The 21,148-nt window shown below is 39.4% G+C and overlaps 2 protein-coding genes across 3 annotated transcripts in view; one reads left to right on the top strand and one right to left on the bottom strand.

The window, feature by feature from the left end:
* Positions 1-840, top strand: part of LOC143026253 (putative oxidoreductase YteT) — a 35,162-nt gene extending 34,322 nt beyond the window's left edge. For both annotated transcript variants that reach the window (XM_076186338.1, XM_076186337.1), the window contains exon 12: positions 55-840. In XM_076186338.1, the coding sequence (XP_076042453.1) occupies positions 55-185 (131 nt within the window). In that variant the 3' untranslated portion in view covers positions 186-840. The remainder of the gene's footprint in view (positions 1-54) is intronic.
* Positions 841-12,379: 11,539 nt separating this feature from the next.
* Positions 12,380-21,148, bottom strand: part of LOC143026254 (uncharacterized) — a 17,970-nt gene continuing 9,201 nt past the window's right edge. Inside the window, exons 3-7 of the mRNA XM_076186339.1 lie at positions 18,859-18,971; positions 18,413-18,568; positions 16,729-16,863; positions 16,095-16,473; positions 12,380-14,061 (exon numbers count right to left, since the gene is read on the bottom strand). Of these exons, the coding sequence (XP_076042454.1) occupies positions 13,961-14,061; positions 16,095-16,473; positions 16,729-16,863; positions 18,413-18,568; positions 18,859-18,971 (884 nt within the window). The 3' untranslated portion in view covers positions 12,380-13,960. The remainder of the gene's footprint in view (positions 14,062-16,094; positions 16,474-16,728; positions 16,864-18,412; positions 18,569-18,858; positions 18,972-21,148) is intronic.

Raw genomic sequence — 21,148 nt, forward strand, 5'->3', positions numbered from 1 at the left:
CCTTTATCTTGTTAAGGTTTTTGTACGATAATTTTTCTTATATTTTTTTGACAGGACCTGAAATATCTCTGCAGACACATCTGCTCTGTTTCGCTGCTGAACATTCCCGTCGAACAGGCCGTGTCGTGGATGTGACTGACAGTCAGTGGTCAGTGGATGGCCAATCAACCAAAGAACAATATTGAAATCATCTTACAAACCATATACAGGTATACCACTCAATTTCCTGAAAATGATGGTCCAGTAATTCTTTTAATCTGGACATAAATACGGGAGAGCATTTGATGTTCCCTTGACTGCCGGAGTAGTTCGCCAGTTGGCTACAGTGTATCCTGTGCTCATGTGAGTTGTTTGCATTCTGCTTATTATGATTTCTCGAGTGTCAGGAACTTAGGGATTCTAAGAGATGCAGAAAGGGTTCTGATCCACTAATTATTCACATTCCGTGGATAATTAGAAAACTGTAGACACAAGTTTCTTAGAAGTCATTCTGCTACTCAGACTATCTCGGCCGTGTCAACCGAGACCACAGAAACATGTTTCTGTTGTTTATCACAGATCAACCAGATTGTCTGTGTGAGTCATCAGGAAGTAGAACATACATAACTACAACACATAGACTATATAAAGCGTACTCTTAGTTCAATGCTTAGCATTAGAAATATATATCTTTATAACTGTTGATGAATGAGATCTTTACATTTATCTGTAGCCTACACACTACTAGATTGGTATATATAGATTGATATATCGTGTGATGAATACAGTATTTTCCTGCATATATGGACCAAAGCTTATAATTCTAAGATTCCAAAAAAGTGTAATGCATTTATTTTGTAACATGCGATTTTCATTTCCTTTATCAAGACATATTAATCATCGCGTATTTGTGATGGAAATCAAGTGGAAAAGGTTTAAGATATTATCCTGGATAATTGTGACTTTAGTGGTTGTCTTTTATCCATCATGGCTGTCTTGGATACACGGTCCAGATGGCCTGACAAGTGGGCGAAACTAATCAGTGGTCGAAATTGATTTATTTATGTTTTTATCTTCATATCCCAAAAAGAGAAAATGACAGTAACACAAATGAATAAAAAAAAATAGATGAATAGATAAATCGATAAAGAAATAAGTAATTGAATAAGTAAATGAAGAGATGAATATACATTTGAATAAAATGAATAAAAATACAGAATAGAATAAGTTAAAATAAAGAAGAACAGAATAAAATGATGTGTGGCTCAAGGATGACCTTTCATCCTTATTTATGTGTATTGTTCCTTTCGCTCTTGCTCTCTCACACCTTCTTTTAAACCATTTTTTTCTCGATATTCTATACCGCTCATTCTTGATACACAGTTTCCCACACCCGAGTTGTAGTGCGTAATTATTCTGTGTTTCAGTTGTCTCTCTGAACTTGCAACCCGTCTCAGCAAATAATTTCCTTAATCCTGCAAAGTTTTTTGAGACAAAATTGTATCTTTGTATGCGTGTGTATATGTGTGCGCAAAGCAGTAAACCCCCAATATTTTCCACATATTCATATTTTCATTTTTTTATATTCCATTTTTTAGAATTGATTTTCGAGATCGGTGCACTATAATCACGAAAAGATATGACATTATCTATTCTCCGCTTCTGAATTAGATTATAAGTTTGCAAATAAAGAAGCTCACTGGTTTGTAATATATAAATGACGCTCTGAAAAAAAGACGAAACGTTTATTTCTTATGATGAGATTGAAATTGTTGGCGATTATGTTCAAAGAGAGATTAAGAGAGAATCCCTTCGGGCACGTCAAAATATCATTCACATATAAGCACACCCTACCCTCATCCCCCATCCCTCCCTTCCTTGCATACATTATAATCTATACATAGCCACTCTCTACTCATCCTTGTCTACTGTCTTTTCTATAGATGCAACTCTAGAAAAAAACCATGCTGTTTTTTATATAAAAAACAAGTTTTTTATAAAACAAAATATTGACCAAAAAACATGGATATTTTCGTTTTTTTTTTTTTAATAACTCAGCAGGGAAAAGAATCACATTACGATAATTGCTTTTATGTTAGATTATCAAATAAAACAGTATACCCCTAAATTCATAGTTTTCTATGGTTTTAGGACATTTACAATTTTTTGTGGTTTCATGTTTTGATGTATTTTAATTATTTTACAATATACCTATATCATCTTCAACTCCAAAACACATGTGTTTTAATAATATATCTTTACTGGTGGTGGTAGATAAGTGTTTTCTGCCAATTTGATGTAGTTTCTAGAATTTATATTGTAAGAGGTTTGGCACCACTGTGAGTCTGTTACTGAGATTTGGCAACACTTATTACTTTTATTAGTTGTTTACTTTTCGTTGTTCTCAGTACCCAGCACATGTCCATGTTGTTGTGTAGCATTTTTGGTAGTGTGAGTGACTCTGAGTGAAAGCTACAATGCCAGGCAGAAAGAAGACTCCAGTTGCAAAATTATTCAAAGATGTCCCAAGTGATGGGGAAGTGGCAAAAGTGAAATGTCTATTCTGCTCGACAGTACTGTAAAAAAAGATTGAAGTAGGATGGTAAAGCACATAGTAAAGTGCAAGAAATGTGATAAGAAAGTCAAGGAAAAGTATTTGATGAAGGATAAAGGAAAAAAACAAAAAACAGTTCCTACTGATACTGAGACTTAGGAAATATCAGAAGGAATAGACAGGACTCAGAATCAGACATGGAACTGCAATTCCTCTTGCATGAATCAAGTGCAGCAAGTACAGCCTCTCATTCAATGCAAAGGACATTAGATGGTTCCTTTTTCACAAGTCCCAGTCCAGTGCCTTTCTCCAGACCTGATACAGCTACAGCTACAGCTACAGCTACAGGCACAACAAGCAGACCTGGATCTGTCTCTGCCAGTTCTAGAAGCACTCCAGTGACTTCCACTCCTGCCAAAGCCACAAAGACATCACAGCAGAAGATTGCTTTATACACATATGTTGACAAAATGATAGAAACACAAATAGTATGATAATATAATCATTATATATTGTATATACTAATGCATCTCCAATATCATCATTAAGTTAACTGTCTATCAATAGGCTAACATAAATAGATCATGATTCATGAATAATGGCTACCATCTCAATTCCTAGTTTGGAATCTTCATTGTACAAATTTGTTTATAATTAATTGAATAGTCTATAATTTAGTTCAAAAGTCAATACGGTAGTGTCCAAGTAACAGGTAGGAACACATTTTAGACTTTAGAAGAACCTAATAAAACCTAATCTAACCTAATCCTCAAAAGGCACAAATCCCTATTACTTTAAATACTTCAAGCTATGTTACATAAGGATAGGTCAGGATGTACTAGGTTTTTCTAATGGAAAATATTTTCGTACCAGTTACTCAGATATTACCGTCTATACTCTTGCTCACCATTACAGGAAGAAGCCATGATTAATTTGTGCATACCTTATTGTATATCCTATTTTATGTGTATGTTTAACCATTCATGACAAGGAAATTTGGAGTGTTTAATCTTTGAAGATTATACTAAGAGTAAATTTTGTAAGGTAGCCATATTGGCCCATATACAGTATCTACACTTGTTGCAGCATCTGAGTCCTGACTAAAAAGGTCAATTACTTGTTTATTTTTATACTGTGTCTGATGTCTCTTTGGATAAGGTAGATATGCATATGTGGAGGGATGAATCAAGTACTTACACCTGTTTTCATATACTTGATATTTAATATCTGAACAAATGTGGACGTGTAAAAAAAGAAAAGAAAAAAAAATTGCAATAAAGATTTTTTTCATTGCATCACTAGTCTTTTCCCTTCCTTGCCCAACAGACATTCCTCTCTTTTGTAATGTCCCTTTCACCCCATCCATCCATCTCATCCTCGGTTGTCCCCTCAAATTCACTCCCTTCACTTTTGCCTTACGTACCTCTTTTAACAGTCTTTCTTCACTCATTCTTTCCATGTGTCCAATCCATCCCAATGCTCTTTCATTGGCCCTATCTCCCATTTCCTTTTCCACTCCCGCTCTCCTCCTCCTCACCTCCTCGTTTCTCACTCTGTCCAACCTAGTAACCCCTACCATATTTCTCAGACATTTCATCTCAAACACATTTAAATTTTTCTTCTCTGCCTCACTTAAATTCTATACAAAGCCGTCGGCACAATCACCCCTTCATAAACCTCCTCTTTGCATCTATTCCCAGATAAATATTGCTCACTACATTTTTTAATCCCCTAAAGTATATACTTGCTTCTCTCAATCTACAATTTACCTCTACTTCCACTCCTCCCTTTCCTGTCACATGCGACCCCAAACACCTAAAGTTATCCACTTCCTCCAGCTTCTCTGCTTTAAGACTCACTTCCAACTCACTGTCATCCTCTACCCTTGTACATCTCATTACCTTGTTTTTACCCACAGTTACCTTCAACTTTCTCCTATAGCATACCTTCCCAAACTCCGTCACTAACTCCCTTAATCCCACCCCCTCTGACCCTGCCACAAGCGGAGTGTCGTCAGTTAATAACAACTGGCTCACCTCCCATTTTTCTCCATTTTCTTTAACCATCTCCAGTCCCCTGCCCATTATTCTCGCCTTTACCTCCGACACCATCATGTACATATTGAACAGCCACGGCAATATGCAGTGGTGGGCGTTGCGATAAGTAAAGCGATAATATCGCTTTAACCGGAAAAATTTATCGCTTATATTTATCGCTTTCAAATTTCCCGCGATAAATCCAGCGATAAAGTAGAAGACGAAAAACCGTTACGGCGGGATGTTACAGGCTCATTGTTACGCGGCAAACAGATATGGTGTTTTAAGTGTAAAAAAAGAGGTTTTTAAATGGATAAGTAGCAAAAATTGAGTATTTTTGCATTTATCGCAGGTTTTATCGCTTATCGCTTTAAGGTATCTTGGAAATTTATAGCTTTATCGTTTTAGGACTAATTTATCGCTTTACATTATAGCTTTATCGCTGCCCACCTCTGGCAATATGACACATCCCTGACTCAACCCCACTTTTACCTCAGACCACTCGCTCACTCTATTTCCTATTCTAACACAGGCTTTACAATTCTTGTAAAAACTCTTGACTGCCCTTAACAGCTTTCCCCAATGCCATATATCTGTAATACCTCCCACACTGCCTTCCTATCTACCCTGTCATAAACCTTTTCCAAATCCGTAAAGAATAAAATCCTTACCTTTTCCTAAAGCTTTCTCACATATTTGCCTTACCACAAAAATCTGATCCACGCAACCCCTACCTTTCCTAAATCCACAGTATTCCTCACCAATTACTCCCTCTGTTCCTCTAATTCTCTCATTCAAAACCCTCTCATAAGCCTTCCCAAGTACACTCAACAAACACTACTACATTCACATTTGTCCTCTTTTCCTTTGTAAAGCAGAGTCCTTACATGACCTAAGTGCCGCCCCGGGGCAAAATTCTTAGTGATGCCCTCCCACCTCATCACCACTTCCCACTTCCACTACTCTTACTGCCTATTTTTGCTATTGGCTTGCGAAATACTTAAACCGATTTCAGAAATAGTACTTAATGTCCCTGTTGCAAAATTCGTCGATTACGGTAAGATATTAATGGTTTCTTTGCCCTTTTTTATTATTATTATTTTTTCAGCCTTGTGGGTGGCAAGTCTTGGCTAGAATTGTCAACCCACTAAAAGTGCTGCGGAGCTAAACTAGATTATGGGTTTTTATAAATAAAGAAGTTTACTGGTATGTAGTCTGTAACTTATGACCCTGAATCTATGAAAAAGAATATAAAACGTTTATTTCTAATAGTAAAATTGAACCTGTAGACGATTATGTTGAGGTCCGAGGGAGTACCAGCCCCACAAACCACGAAATATATATATATATATATATATATATATATATATATATATATATACATGTATATATGTTCGTAAAGAGCTGGAGTCCAGGAGCCATGTTATCAAAAATTTTCAAAACACTGGACTCAGAGTAACAGAATTTATTACCGACGTTTCGAACCCTGTCCGGGGTTCGTCCTCATAACCCTGAGGACGAACCCCTGACAGGGTTCGAAACGTCGGTAATAAATTCTGTTACTCTGAGTCTAGTGTTTTGAATTTTTTTGATAATATGATAGCCGAACTATATGATTCTTCTTTATTCGAAGTTTATTTTCTCCGACTGTGGGTTCCTGTGTGTCATATATATGCATATATATATATATATATATATATATATATATATATATATATATATATATATAAAATAATTCATAGACAATAAACACCTAAGGCAGCTATGATTAATAAACATCTTTAAAATATGTGCTCACTAAAGCCCCGTCCACACTACATGACCATGGCGGTGTTAGCGGCGCTGTTGAAAATTGAGGTTTTCAACACCGCCAACGCACTGTTGAGCTGTTTTGAACCGACCCGATTTGATGGGCATGCAGATATTGTCAGTGCCACCTCAGCCTTTGTCGAGGGAGGACGTACGCATTACACCGTCATGGACACTTTTGCTAGCTCCATTGAGTGGACGAAAAGCCACACCCAATATTTTGTAGAGTTTTTGAACCAGCATCTCTGCATATGGAACATCAAGAGCAAGGAACATGAGTGCGAACCTTGATATGAGGAAAGAGTTGTTCTGAATTGTGACATTAAAAAGGAGTTTTTAGGTGAGGTGCGGTTGTTTCTCTCTCCACCCGGGCCACCGAAAAAAAAAGAAAAAAAAATCGCTACTAACATTACTATTAATTTAAGGTACTTATTTACGGGGAGGAGGGGTCAAAATATTCAGAATGATAGGATCTATCCGATGATATAGATAAGAATTGCATTTGTGAGTTTGGCTTTCTTTCCTCATGCTCACTCAGTGTGGATAGCTCAGCATTCAACACCGCCACCTGCTACATGCAGATCTGCATGGGGCACAGTTTGGACCCGGCTTCAGACAGTCCTCAGAGACTTCGGCACCCGCTTGTGCCTTATCTTACGGATTTTATTCTGGCTGACACCAAATGATCTTATTCAGCACAGAGGGAAATCCCCAAGACGCAACGATTCATTAATGTTTAGTTTCCACTTGATAGATTGTGTTTATGTTTTCGACATATTATTTTTGCTCGACAGACGGAGGGGGGGGACCCTGGGATCAGATTAGATTCAGAAGAGCTTCGTAACAAAATATATTCATTCAATCAAAATTTAATTGAGTCCAGGAAGCCAGACTATTGTTATATACAAGAAATTTATTCGAAGAATTAGGACATTAGTAGATAGATAAGAAAATGAATAAATCAGTGAATGAATAAATCAATAAAGACATAAATAAATAGATGTTGAGACATTGTGACAAGTTGAAGAAGGTGGGAAAAGAAGAAGACACGGATCCAGTTCTTGATCGGCGAGTTCTTATTTTTCCACCTTCTTCAGATAAATAGACTAATCAATTGATCGATCAATAAAATGTTCTGTTTCAAAAGTCCGAGTTTTGAACGCCTTCTATACGGAGTGGTTTCTATTTTTCTCTCTCATTTTGTCGTCATGTCACATGATGTGGCTTTATGTAGCTACCTGGGGATGTCTTCCCCCTCTCTCTTTTTCTCTTCTCCTTCTCTTTCTATACATTTATTATTCTCTTATTTTTTCTTTTTGTGCTTCTCTCCTCTCTCTCTCTCTCTCTCTCTCTCTCTCTCTCTCTCTCTCTCTCTCTCTCTCTCTCTCTCTCTCTCTCTCTCTCTCTCTCTCTCTCTCTCTCTCTCTCTCTCTCTCTCTCTCTCTCTCTCTCTCTCTCTCTCTCTCTCTCTTTCTCTCCACTCGCAAGTCTTATCATTGGAGGAGGAGGAGGAGTGTCGAATCACGGGGACCGAATACCGATTCCCAACGGCCCGTGAGAACTTCCGTGGAGTATTTAATGGAACGGGACGTAATATTCAAAGACAACATGACTGCCACTTGTCCGCGCACATCCTCGGGAGATGGGCTCACACAAGTCACAGGCAAGGAGCTTACATCAGACATGAGAGAATGTAAATTGGTGGTGGTGGTGCGGAGGAGGAAGAGGGAGATGGAATATGTAAAGAGGGAGAGAGAGGGAGGAGGGAGGAGAAAGAAGCAGGGTATGTACAAAGACAAATACTCAACGAGACTAAAAAGGACTGAGTTGAGAGATTACTGAGAACATATATAAATGCATACATAAACACACACACACATTATATATATATATATATATATATATATATATATATATATGTGTGTGTGTGTGTGTGATATATATATATATATATAAATATATATGTATATATACTGTATATGTATATAAATATGTATATACATATATATATATATTAAGGGACACAGTGAGGGTTTGCACTATTAATGTTGTGTGTGTGTGTGTGTGTGTGTGTGTGTGTGTGTGTGTGTGTGTGTGTGTGTGTGTGTGTGTGTGTGTGTGTGTGTGTGTGTGTGTGTGTGTGTGTGTGTGTGAGTGTGTGTGTGTGAAAAAAGAAATAGTTCTTGCAGTGTAGACTGACGAGTGTGATGGCGAGTTATGAATGATGAATATTCAAAAGACGCATGAGTAGTCCTTTTTTTTTGTTACCTGTTTATTTTTTTTTATTTTTTTTTTCACATTTGACTTCTTAGATGGGCAGTGTGCCAAATGTCCATAATCTCTTCTCTTTGGGAGGCGTAAGCTTAAGGCCTCTGTACAGTGTTGCCAAATAAACAAAAAGATATACAATTGCTTTGAGCTAAACAAAGATAACTTATTTTTATCTTTCTTATAAAAGAAGATCTTCTTTTAAATGACTAGGTTACATTTCCAGCTAATCTGTACAATATATGAATTGACGAGAACTTTGTAACAAATTCTATGAGAATTATTTCCTAAATAATGCTCATTTTAGTTGGACGAATTTCCCTCTTCTAAAAGACGATATTTTCAACTATTCACGACTGGATTAAGCAAATTCCACATTTCATAAGCATTACAACATGCTTTGCAAAACGGTTCATATGTACATATAAATGTATATTGGTCGAACAACCTAGCATAGGTACAAAAATAGATATTTTTTGTACATGTGGTATTTGCAAACGGCGCCGTCCTAAAAAGTCGCCTGACACTCGTGCATAAATGACGTCATGTCGCTTGACAGCGGCCATGTCCTCTTGCCACGAAAATTCCCGTAAATATCTTCGCCATGAAGGAAATGCCACAGAGACGAATAGAATAATCTGCAGGCAGGCCGAACTCAAGGAAACGTGGCACCCTGAAAGTGGTTTGTGCTTTGAATGCATAATATGCAGTTGCTTTCTCCTTTTTGTGTGATTCATTGTCGTGCCCTAGACCGCCACCACGTGTGTACAAAGACGACGTTTGTGCAAAATCTGTTAGCCTCCAGACACCATAGGAAGCAGGACAGAGTACGAATCTAGGTGATAATACAGTGTATCTATTTATATATATGTGTCAAAAATAACACACACACACACACACACACACACACACACACACACACACACACACACACACACACACACACACACACACACACACACACACACACACACACACACACACACACACACACACACACACACACACACACACACACACACACACACACACACACACACACACACACACACACCACACCCACCCACACACACCAACACACACACACACACACACACACACACACACACACACACACACACACACACACACACACACACACACACACACACAATATGTGTGTGTGTGTGTGTGTGTGTATGTGTGTATTAGCAGGTGAACTAGTGCGCCAATAAAACTTGCCTGTGCCTTTTCTCACCTATATTTGGCACTTGAAAATACACGACGTAGATCCTCCTCAATCTACGTTCACCCATTACCTGCCACTCCCCGGTTCGGTCGTGGCATCTGGTGAGGGGAGTTGGCAGCTTTACAAATTTAGCTTTATTACTCTTACAAATGGCAGGTTTAATCATAGGTTATATTATAAATGGTTTAGTTCTATTATGTGGTTATTTCTCGTAATTTAATTTGTGTTCGTGTTTATTTGGGGATGTGGTGTATGTGTGATTTGGAGAAGTGTTTCTTGCTACTTAGCTATTATCACGCGCTGATTATGTGATGGTTGGTTGCCGTAAGACGTGGACGTATGCTTGTTTGTACATGTGTTGTGATATATTTTTCCATGGGTAATGTTACAATATGTAAAATTACATACACACACACACACACACACACACACACACACACACACACACACACACACACACACGCACACACACACACACACACACACACACACACACACACACACACGCATATATATATATATGTATATATATGTATATATATATATGTGTGTGTGTGTGTGTGTGTGTGTGTGTGTGTGTGTGTGTGTGTGTGTGTGTATGTGTGTGTGTGCCTGTGTGTGCGTGCGTGTGTGACTTTGCATACATATACGTATGTACTGTATATATGTTGCATATTTAAACCATAACTAAACTAGATTATTTGCTATTACAGTCTATGAACGGATATCATCCTTTCCCTTATATGATGATTACTGCGGTATTGGTACGATTCTAATTTTCAGTCATCATCTCCGACGTAATTATCGTCATCGTCATCATCAACGACGTCATTATCGTCATCATCGTCATCGCCAACGACGTTTATGGAGGCGGAGTAGAGGGATGAAAAAGTGATCTTCAGCGAGCGGATGATGGATGCTCCAAGTTGGGAGTGGCAGAGCTGGCCATCGATCTGGCCCGAGGTCCCCCGGATCGAGGTGATGATATTGTCGCGGCGTAACAAATCACTTCAGGTGGGGAGGGGACGGGCACAGAACCTAGCGGGCGGCGCGGCGGCGAGGCCTATGAGGCCACGAGGCGTTCCACCTCGAGGAAGAGCGAGCACCTTTGCTCAGTACACGAAGAGGACCTGGGTCCTTGGGATGTCTGCCTGTGGACGTGAGGACTCGAACTCAGGTCACCCAAGGTGTCGAAAAAGATAATCATAGGTAGTAAAGGACCATGTTAGTACCTTCAAACCGACGACTCCTCTTTGAGAGAGTGAGAGGGAGAGAGAAAGGGGGATGGGGAGAGGTGGGAGAGGGAGGGGGGGAATAAAAGAGACTGCACTACAACATCGTCACGCTGGTTCCGACTAACTGCAAGACAGATGGAGACCAATACGACGACGACGGTTCTGGCGGCGGCGCCGAGGATCACGTGACCTCCTCCTTCCCTCCTCTTCCTCGTCGCAAGGGAGAAGGGCCATGAGAAGGCGAGAAGCGAAACCAGCAGTGTTGACATCTACCGTGATATGCAGTGAATGTGACACTGTCACATTCAACCCCTCCGCCTCTCTACCTCTCCCTACCTCCCAATCAACCTCTCCTTCCCTCTCTCCCACCCAGTCTCCCCAACTCTGTCACCCTCTCTCCCTCACTCCCTCATTCCCAACATCTCCCTCCCTTCCAACCAATCTCTCCCTCACTCCCTAACTCTATCTCCCCCCCCCTCCTTCCCATTCTCTCCTACTCTCTTCCCCTACCTCTCCCTCCCTCCCTCTCTCCTTCCCTCCATAAAAATAACGGTATATTCGGACACCACTTAAGAGTATTTACTTTTTCTTACACATATGAAACTTGGTATGATAAAATAAGCATCTGTGGTAAACGCGATAAAATGCTTTTCATATTACGTTTGAGAGTAAAGATGTAAAAACAAAAATATGAAAAAATAATTAATTAGTATTGTCAGCAAAACGTAAAATTTCTAACGCTGCATTTCAAAATAAATTGGACAAAAAAATATACCCACCCAAAACCAGTACATCAACCTCGACAACAAAATCGAATCGCATTTCAGTCCACAAAATCGAATTTCATTTCAGTCTATTTTTCGATACTCGTTGAACCTACCTTGGTCAGGCATGTTCTGTACTATACATCAGTCCATCCTTAAACACTCTGGTGAACTAGTTATGTGTACACAGTTTCTGGTGTAAAACCATTTTTTCACATATAGATTTCTTGAATCTCCTTCACGCCATAACTTTCAATGCAAACAGTGTGTGACGTCACAGGTGGGCCGGCACAATGTTACCCTTACTGAAAACTTGAATAAGTAATTTTAGCAGTTGCAGTTCTGTATTTTTGACATTTATATGCATATAGAAAATAGTCACTTCAATAATTACCATGGATTTTTTTTTGCATGATTGGTCAGATTTTCAAAAACTACTCTTTGACTTCGTATCGAATGAGAGAGAGAGACACGTACCCAAAACAAATTGAGAAGACTTGACGCAGAGGAACTGCGTTTACTGGAACCACTTTGCATATTACCCAAAAGTTCTGTAAATGTTATGAGCAGCTTAGCCAAGGATGGCAAAACTCGTTTTGTGAGAGCAAAGTGTCATAAGAACTACATAATTCAAAGTCCTGGGTGACCCGAACGGTGTGGCCGAGATAACGAATGATCTTCCGACCACGAGGTGCTAAGATGAGTGTGGGGCGATGTCTGGGTGTTGGATGGGCGTCGGGTAGGTGCATGCTTTGACTTCCGCGACCCCCCTTTTAAAGGGGAGAAGGGGCTTTTGGTATGTATCTATGTGCTTACTTCACGATTTTCCTTTCTTAACTAATTATGGTGGATAACACATAACACCGTGTTCTTCTGACCAATATAATCTATATAAGTTTATCATAAGACTTATGCTAATCACATTATAAAAATGTATAGACAAAAATAGATTAGATTTTTCTATCAAGTAAATTGTGTAAGTTGGTCCCAACTCATTATAATAAAATGTTTCTATTCCCTACAATGATCGTATAATTCGATTTCATTTTTCTTTGTGAAATTTTTCGTTTCAATACGTTTCATCGCCATTATGTATATTGAATTAATTTTCTTTCGTCCTTGTGACCTTGTAATATCTTGATAGTGTCTCCATTATCTATGTGATACAGTCTCTGACACATAATATGAATTTAGAAAGATTGTGATGTGATCATGTAATTTGGAATTGTAAGACACGTGGAGAACGAGGTCGCTGAGATCGTCCTTATCAAAGGGTCGTTCTGTCGATGTTCCTCACGAACTCAAGAGTCGATCTGGTTAACGAGATCGCAGAGGCGTTCCTGAAGAACATGTCATTCAGTCGAAGTTTTCCACGAGCTCAAAGTCGAACTGGTTAGCGACGCTGCTGAGACCCTCTTTATCGACGGGTCGTTCTCTCGAAGTTCCTCATGAACTCAAGGAGATCTGGTTGCCGAGACTTTCCTGAAGAATATGTCGCTCTGTCGAAGTTCCTTACGAACTCAAAGTCGATCTGGTTAACGAGGTCGCTGAGACTTTCCTGAAGAACTTGTCGCTCTGTCGAAGTTCTCCACGAACTCAAAGATGAACAGGTAACGAGGACCAGATTGACTTTGTATTCTGTTAAAGATTGATGTCAACTCCAGCCCACTGTAAAAAAAGAACTTCTTTTCCTGAGTGTACAACGGAGGTTCACTCTTGATCTCTTCTCTTCTAACTGTCGCCGGGGTGGTTTTTATTCATTGGAGGTTATCCCTTTCAATGTATTGAGCTTGTTATTATATTTCTCTTTTATTTCACGATTTTTTTTCACTTACACTACAAAAACAAAACCAGCAACACGTCTTTTGCTCATCAACAAACCAAAACAAAAATACGATAAAATAGAATGAAATAAATGAAAGAATAAAGAAACAGTTCTATATCTCTATATACCCCCTATCTATATCTTCCATATACCGTTCTATATAAACTACATCGTCCAAGTACTTGTCCAAAGGCACCTTCGAAGTCCAAATCGTATCACAGACGTCCACTTCCTTGAGAAGTTTGTTCCATCCGTGTAATCCTCAACAACGACTGAGGGCGAGAGCTGCTGAAGCACTGGTGATCATGAGTAAGGAGAAGGCTTCAGGCTGAAGGACACTACTGCCATCTTTGCTGACCACACCTGAAGAAAAATAAAATAAAGTAAAACAAAACAAAACAAAATAGAATAAAATAAGAAAAAATAAATTAAAATGAAATAAAATAAAGTAAAATGACATAAAATAAAATAAAATAAGATAAAATAAAATAAAAAATAAAATAAAGTTAGAATGAGATAGAATAAAAAATAAAAGTGAAGAAAATAAAATAATGAAATACAATCAGATCAAATCAAATTAAATAAATTGAAATGAAAAAAATAATATAAAATAAGTTGAAACGAAATATGATAAAGTGAATAAGATGAAGTTAAACAAGATGGAATAAAATAAGAATAAGCCAAACAAAATAGAATAAAAATAAATAAAACACAATTAATCATATAAAACGTAATCAATGTACATTTACGCATAGACCTACCATCATTGGATAAAGTTGGGCTGGGTGGGGTTAGGCTAGGTTGGGTTGGGTTGGATTAGGCTGGGTTGGGTTAGGCTGGGTTGGGTTTGGTTAGGTTTGGTTGGGTTGGGTTAGGCTTGGTTAGGTTGAGCTAGGCTAGGCTAGGTTGGGTTGGGTTGGGTTAGTCTCGGTTGGGTTGGGTTAGGTTGGGTTGGGTTAGGTTAGGCTGGGTTAGGTTAGGCTGGGTTAGGTTGAGCTAGGCTAGGCTAGGTTGGGTTGGGTTAGGCTGGGTTGGATTGGGCTGGGTTGGGTTGGGTTATAAGTTATGGGTGGGGTTGGGTTATGAGTTATGGGTTGGGTTAGACTGGGTTGGTTGGGTCAGGCTGGTTTGGGTTGGGTTAGGCTGGGTTGGGTTAGGCTGGGTTGGGTTCGATTAGGCTAGGCTGGGTTGGGTTGGGTTAGGCTGGGTTGGGTTGGGTTAGGCTGGATTAGGTTGGGTTGGGTTGAATTGGGTTGGGTTAGGGTGGGTTAGGTTGGGTTGGGTTAGGGTGGGTTAGGTTGGGTTAGGTTAGATTAGGTGAACTTGGGTAAAGTTAGGTAAGATTAGGTTAAGTAAAAGAGATTAAAGTAAGGTAAGACTAGCTTAACTGAATTAGGTTAAGTTAGGTTAGGTTATATCACAGGAAAATTTTACGAGGCATTGAATAGGCACATTTATAACATCGATTTGGTAAACACTTCTGGAAAAAAGATCCGCGTGCGAGAGGATCAACCAACAAATCATTAAACACTTTAGGTTCAAAACAAAACAGAAATAAAATGGAGTTATTAAGACTCATGTAAAGCTTTTCACAAGCGTTTCTATCCCTGAGGACAGTGCAACGCCTTTATGAGGAGCATTGACCCTGTAGCAAGTGCTACTCAGGTAGACTACGTGGTCGAGTGATCAAAGGTGATGACGTGATGAGTGTCTCAATCCGTTCTATCTTTATTGTGTAAGTGACAGGCTTATACTCGTATAGTACTCATAGTGCTCCGGGATCACGCGACAGTCCGATCAGCCAATCAGTGATCGCCTCGTGACCTGAAGGGTTTGTTTCCGTAGCCAATTACCTGTTAGCCTGCGTGGAAAAGCGGTCGTTTGTGGTGTGAACGCCACAACCCCATTATTCCAATGGGATCCGGTGCAGGTTCGCAATTTGTGGTCATGTCCAAACAGAACGTGGAGTGTTGAGACTTGGACATGATACGATGTCATTTGTGCAGATGTAAACTATGTAGGTATGAAGCAGCATTCAAAACATAGAAATAATAGATAGATAATCAAATAGCTGAATAGAGAGGTGGGTAGATAGATGAATAGTTGAATAGATAGATGGGTAGATAGATAGACAGATAGGCAGACATATATATAAATATATATATATATATATATATATATATATGTATATATATAGAGAGAGAGAGAGAGGGGGGGGAGGGAGAGGGAGAGAGAGGAAAAAAGAATGTCATGCACATACACGCGCGCACACACACACAACATGTACGTAAAAACACATGTGTGAATGTTCACACATATGCACATGCACGCATATATGTGCTTACTATACAGCAAATTAAGCAAGAAAAAAAAATAAAGAACAAGTGAGACCTTACCAGGCAGAACATGGACCCGAACTGAGGCTTCTGTGGAGGCGTGAGAGGAAGAACAGTTGTACATTCCAGAGTCCTCCAAGGTCGCCTTTTCGATCACCAGCTTCGAAATGACTTTCGAACTCGACGAAGGAGGAACTAGAGACGAGTTATGTAAATCGATGTAGATTGATTCTCCTGAAGCGGTTTTTGCGAAGTCACTCGATACCTGAGGCCCAGCGGGATGGGAGAGTTCCTCGGACGATTGAGGAGGACGTGATGGTTCTTCGGGAGCTTCTGATTCGTTGAAGTTCTTGCTGGCAGACACTGATTCTCTCTTGTGGTCGTACCTGACGATCTGACCGTCGTGGATCCAGATGACGTATTCAGGTGGCGTTACAAACTGTAACCACAAATGTAATAAAACACGGTAATCACAATATTTATCTATTCATTTATCCCTCTATTTATTTGTCCATTTATTTATCTATCTGACTGTTCATTTATCTATTTATTTATCTATTCATTAGTTTATCTATTTACTTGTGTATTCATTTACTTGCTCACTCTTTTTTTACCTACTACTTATATATTCTAATTACTTATTTACCTTGAACCAGAAATAGAGGAAGGCTCTGCTGAAGACTTGCTTACTTACGTTGTCTATGACGCAGTCAAGAGCCAGTCTCTGACCCTCGGCGACGACGACCCCGACAGAACCTCCGTGGATGGTCGCTCTCGGCTGCAGAACCCTGAGGTCCATCTTTTTAACCAGTGAACAATTTCTTATAGCCTGAGGTGATGAACAAGAGGTACTAGATACAGTCACGAACAAAAGTATTGACCCACAACGTCAAAATGATCATCTTACTTTTTCATCTATTCATCTTCATTGTTTGTTTTTGTCGAGTACGTAATATACGTGGTATTTAACTTATAATTAGACAATTTTCTTGAATGGGTAAGAAAAGTTGTTAGTCAAAGAATTTCAATTTTGCATCATAAAAAATATCTGTGGGTGCGTCAGAAATTTTGTTCGTGACTGTACAATCACGGTACTAAAACTTCCCCAGTGCGGTATAGACTGTAAGGAAAGAAGCGCTGGTAAGCAGTGGGTAATGATAATGGTAATAATAAGGATAACATCATTTCTCTTTCAGCCTCACTATCAACGCTGAATCTCCTCAACTTTTGAAACCGAAGCTTCAGTGCTTCAGTAAGAAAGCAGGATGATCACACCTGGAGACGCTTAGCCGAAGCCGTTGTCTTTGTCCATTGTGCTCGGACAGCCAGAAGGGAAAGAATAAGGGTGGAAATGGGGGAGGGGGAGAGGGGAAGAGTAAGAAAGGGGGAGAAGGGAGAAAGGGGAAGGGGGGAAAGGGGAAAGCGGGGACGCGGAGAGGTGGAGACGGGGAGACGGAGAGAGAGAGGGGGGGAGGGGAAAGGTGGAAAGGGAAGATGGGGAGAGGGGGAGATCGGCAAAGGGGGAGTGGAAGGAAGGGGAACATGAGTAAAGGCGAAAGGGGAGAGGGGGAAAGGGGGAAAGGGGGGACTCTGTGGCTACAGCTGGTTGACTTGCTTGTTCCGAAGACGTGAGGGACATCAATTAGCATCAGCCAATCAGTCAGAAGCAAGTCTGCCTCACCTGTGGTCGTGGGTTCTCGTGCAGCATTGAGACGACACGGTGGAATCGTCCCAACAGGACGAAGAGTCCACAAATTTTTTGTTTTCTCTTCCCGAAATTTAAGGTGAAGCGGCTTCGAGTTTGGGTATTCTTTCTCTCTGTCTTTCTTTATTTATCTATTTGTCTTTTTTGTTTGTTTACCTATTAATTTGGTTTACTGTGTTGATCTATCTATTTAACTATATGTTTATTTATTTGTTTATCAATTAACCTATTTATCTATTCATTCATTTGTCAATTCTTAATCTGTTATAGTTTACAATTCTTTGGTAAATATAGGGAGACAGAAAGAGATGAAGAGAGAGAGAGAGAGAGAGAGAGAGAGAGAGAGAGAGAGAGAGAGAGAGAGAGAGAGAGAGAGAGAGAGAGAGAGAGAGATATGAAGAGAAAGAGAGAGAGAGAGAGAGAGAGAGAGAGAGAGAGAGAGAGAGAGAGAGAGAGAGAGAGAGAGAGAGAGAGAGAGAGAGAGAGAGAGAGAGAGAGAGAGAGAGAGAGAGAGAGATAGAGATAGATAGATAGATAGATAGATAGAGATATATATATATATATATATATATATATATATATATATATATATATATATATATATAAATATATAAATATATATATATATATATAGAGAGAGAGAGAGAGAGAGAGAGGACGCCCAGCCACTCACCACGCACATGCAGAGGTAAATTCCGGCCAAACTCTCCGAAACGTGATCAATCACAAGTGTCCTGAAACTCCCTCTGGGCCATACGCGGTACCGCTTGTCCAACGTGAAGACATGTTTATCCACAGCCAGAATGTCGTTTTGTCGTATCCAAACCACCTGCGGAAGGCAAAGCAGAAGGTACTGGGAGACCTTTATACACTGCGATTTACTAACTCTGACACCAACCATTGGCTGTGTGACTGGTTAGCATAAGCGTTGACGCTACCATTGCACTATGCAGAATGTTAAAATAAATGGAATGGAACTTGTCCTAATATTCCTTTTGAACGTCCTGCACAGTACAACGGTAGCGTTAATGCCTCGTTGTAATCAGCCACACATTAAGTTTTGTCTAATGGCATACGTAAATAATTTTTATAACCATCTTAATCTAGAAAAATATTTACTGAGAATGAGGCGTTGGTTTCTGAAGAAAAGGAGCAAGGAAGGAACACTGTTGTTCCCACATCGACGTAAACCTTCTCGGTGACGTTCTCTTGCTCTGTCGGTTGATCCAAATCTGACAAGATTGAAGCCTCTCAGTCATAATTGTTGCTATTCCTTTACATAGAATTTTTCGTTATTTTTACAAGATTATTTTATATTCCCAATCGCATGCAGATAAAAAGATTGTATTGATATTCTTTTAGCTGCTGTTGTGTTAGCGTGGTATGATTGTATATCATACCATTATTGTTGTACATTGTACTGGTGTGTTGCTTATTTGGGGAATTATATGTTTCCCCTCTTATAAAAATGTCATATGTTTTGTTGTTTGTTGTTTTATTATTTATTGTAATTATGTGTAATCATTGTGTATATTTGTAATTATATTGGATATCACAAGTGCGATGCATGACTGTTCGCGCCAAATTGGGAACACTGGCTTGGCGTCAGTTCTGAGCCAGCTCTCTTTGTATACACACGCATTAGTTGTCAGTGGTATCAGTGATTACAGTGTAATTCCCACTATTTGACTTTCATTTCTTGTAGCCACCCGGTGCATTTTGGTGGTAGCGTAAAAACAATCTTTTCGGTGATTTTTTTCCATTGTGAACGTTCAGAAAAGACTTTAGATTGCAGCGCTGGACTATAGCCGGTCATAATAGTTGCATGTCTGTGCACGTTCTTTTCTCCCATTTTTATTCCACAGGCTACAGGATTTGCTTATTTGGGAGAAGTGGTAGTACTTTCTCACTTTGGACCAGTGACTTTTTATTCAAAGGGCGGTGTTTAGGAGCATTGTGGTTGCATAGAGCGCCAAGTGATTTTATTGGGAGCCGTTTCTCCCGAGAATCTTCGTGTTCGGCCTTCTTTTGGACTGATATCGCCGTCTGCTTTTGCAGGACGCTCTTTTATGGTTGCTGTGTGAATTGTAGTTTGAATTAGTGATTGGATGAGGACGGATTCGTGCTTGGATTGCATGGAATTCTTGGTCGGCATCCCTGCCGGTCCATGTTTATCACGCCGGCTCATACATCGCGTCCGAAGACATTTGTTATTTTCGTTACTTACCAGTATTGTATATTTCCTTGCCTTAGGCATACCTGTATTGTCCTTTTTGAGATTTTGTGGACATATTGTTGTATATACATATTTCATATCTACCGGTCGTGCCTTGGGCGGCCATTTTTATGACGTCACTAGTTGTTTACTTTTTGAAATGTTACCCCTCAGTGGTTAGATTTTCTTTCACCAATGATGTCTTGCTTATACTTACGCATCAGTGCATTATATTTTTTACGTAATCTTTGGTAATTACGGTCTTAATATAATTTTTTCTTCATTATTTGCTATATGTATTGCATTGTTTCTGTGTTTCAATGCTTCTGTTTGTGTGAATTATATCATTATCTTACGTTCGTGTCCCATGTCCATGTGATTTTTCTATATTATTATTATTTTTTTTTTTACATTATTTCATGCTTTGTGCAAGTGTGTTATATCTACATTATTTCTTGCTCGGTGTCGGTGTTTTCAACTTAATGCTGTATGTTATTACGCAGTAGGTTACAGTTGTCAAATCCTATCATGTGTAAGTCAAAGATGTCTTCGTTTATCAGTTCAAAAAACTCATCTGAGACAATGGCACACACATTGACATTATTGCATCAAGAACCGTCGGTTATGAAATTCTCTGGTCAAGATCCCCATTATAAGGCGATTGATTTTATCCGCCAATGTGAGGACTCGATTGTGCACTCTAATGTTTCGACGGGTCCTGAAAAGATCTCCTTTGTGAGGTCCCAGCTTGTGCCAAATTCTCTGGCATACTCGTAGGAGTTACTTTCTGCGTCGTGTTTAGATCCCAAATCTCTGTATTATAATTATGACATCTTTAGGTGTAACTTCCCTAAACTTTTTTCATATACCCCTGGTGGTGGTTCGTTCCATTGGTGTTTCAAACTGGCTGATGCTCTCGTATCCCGACTGGGCACTCTTGATTATAGACGGGCGCAAGCTCAGGCCAGTATAATTGTTGTTGATACTTTAGAGTCACTTTCACATTCAGATTGGGTAGATAATGGCAATATCACTTTAGATAGATTTCGTCTTATTTTGGAATTTTTGCTGTATATTTTTCTTTTTTTTTGTGTCTTCTGAGAGAAGAGCTGCATCTTCTCTCAAGTATACGACTGATGAGACTCTATTGTCTTTTGCGACAGGCTTTCCTGTAAACTAGGGGAAATGCCTTCT

This window comes from Oratosquilla oratoria, chromosome 6, assembly GCF_046742065.1.
Source record: "Oratosquilla oratoria isolate Oo_2021 chromosome 6, ASM4674206v1, whole genome shotgun sequence".
NCBI classification, from domain to species: Eukaryota; Metazoa; Arthropoda; class Malacostraca; order Stomatopoda; family Squillidae; genus Oratosquilla; species Oratosquilla oratoria.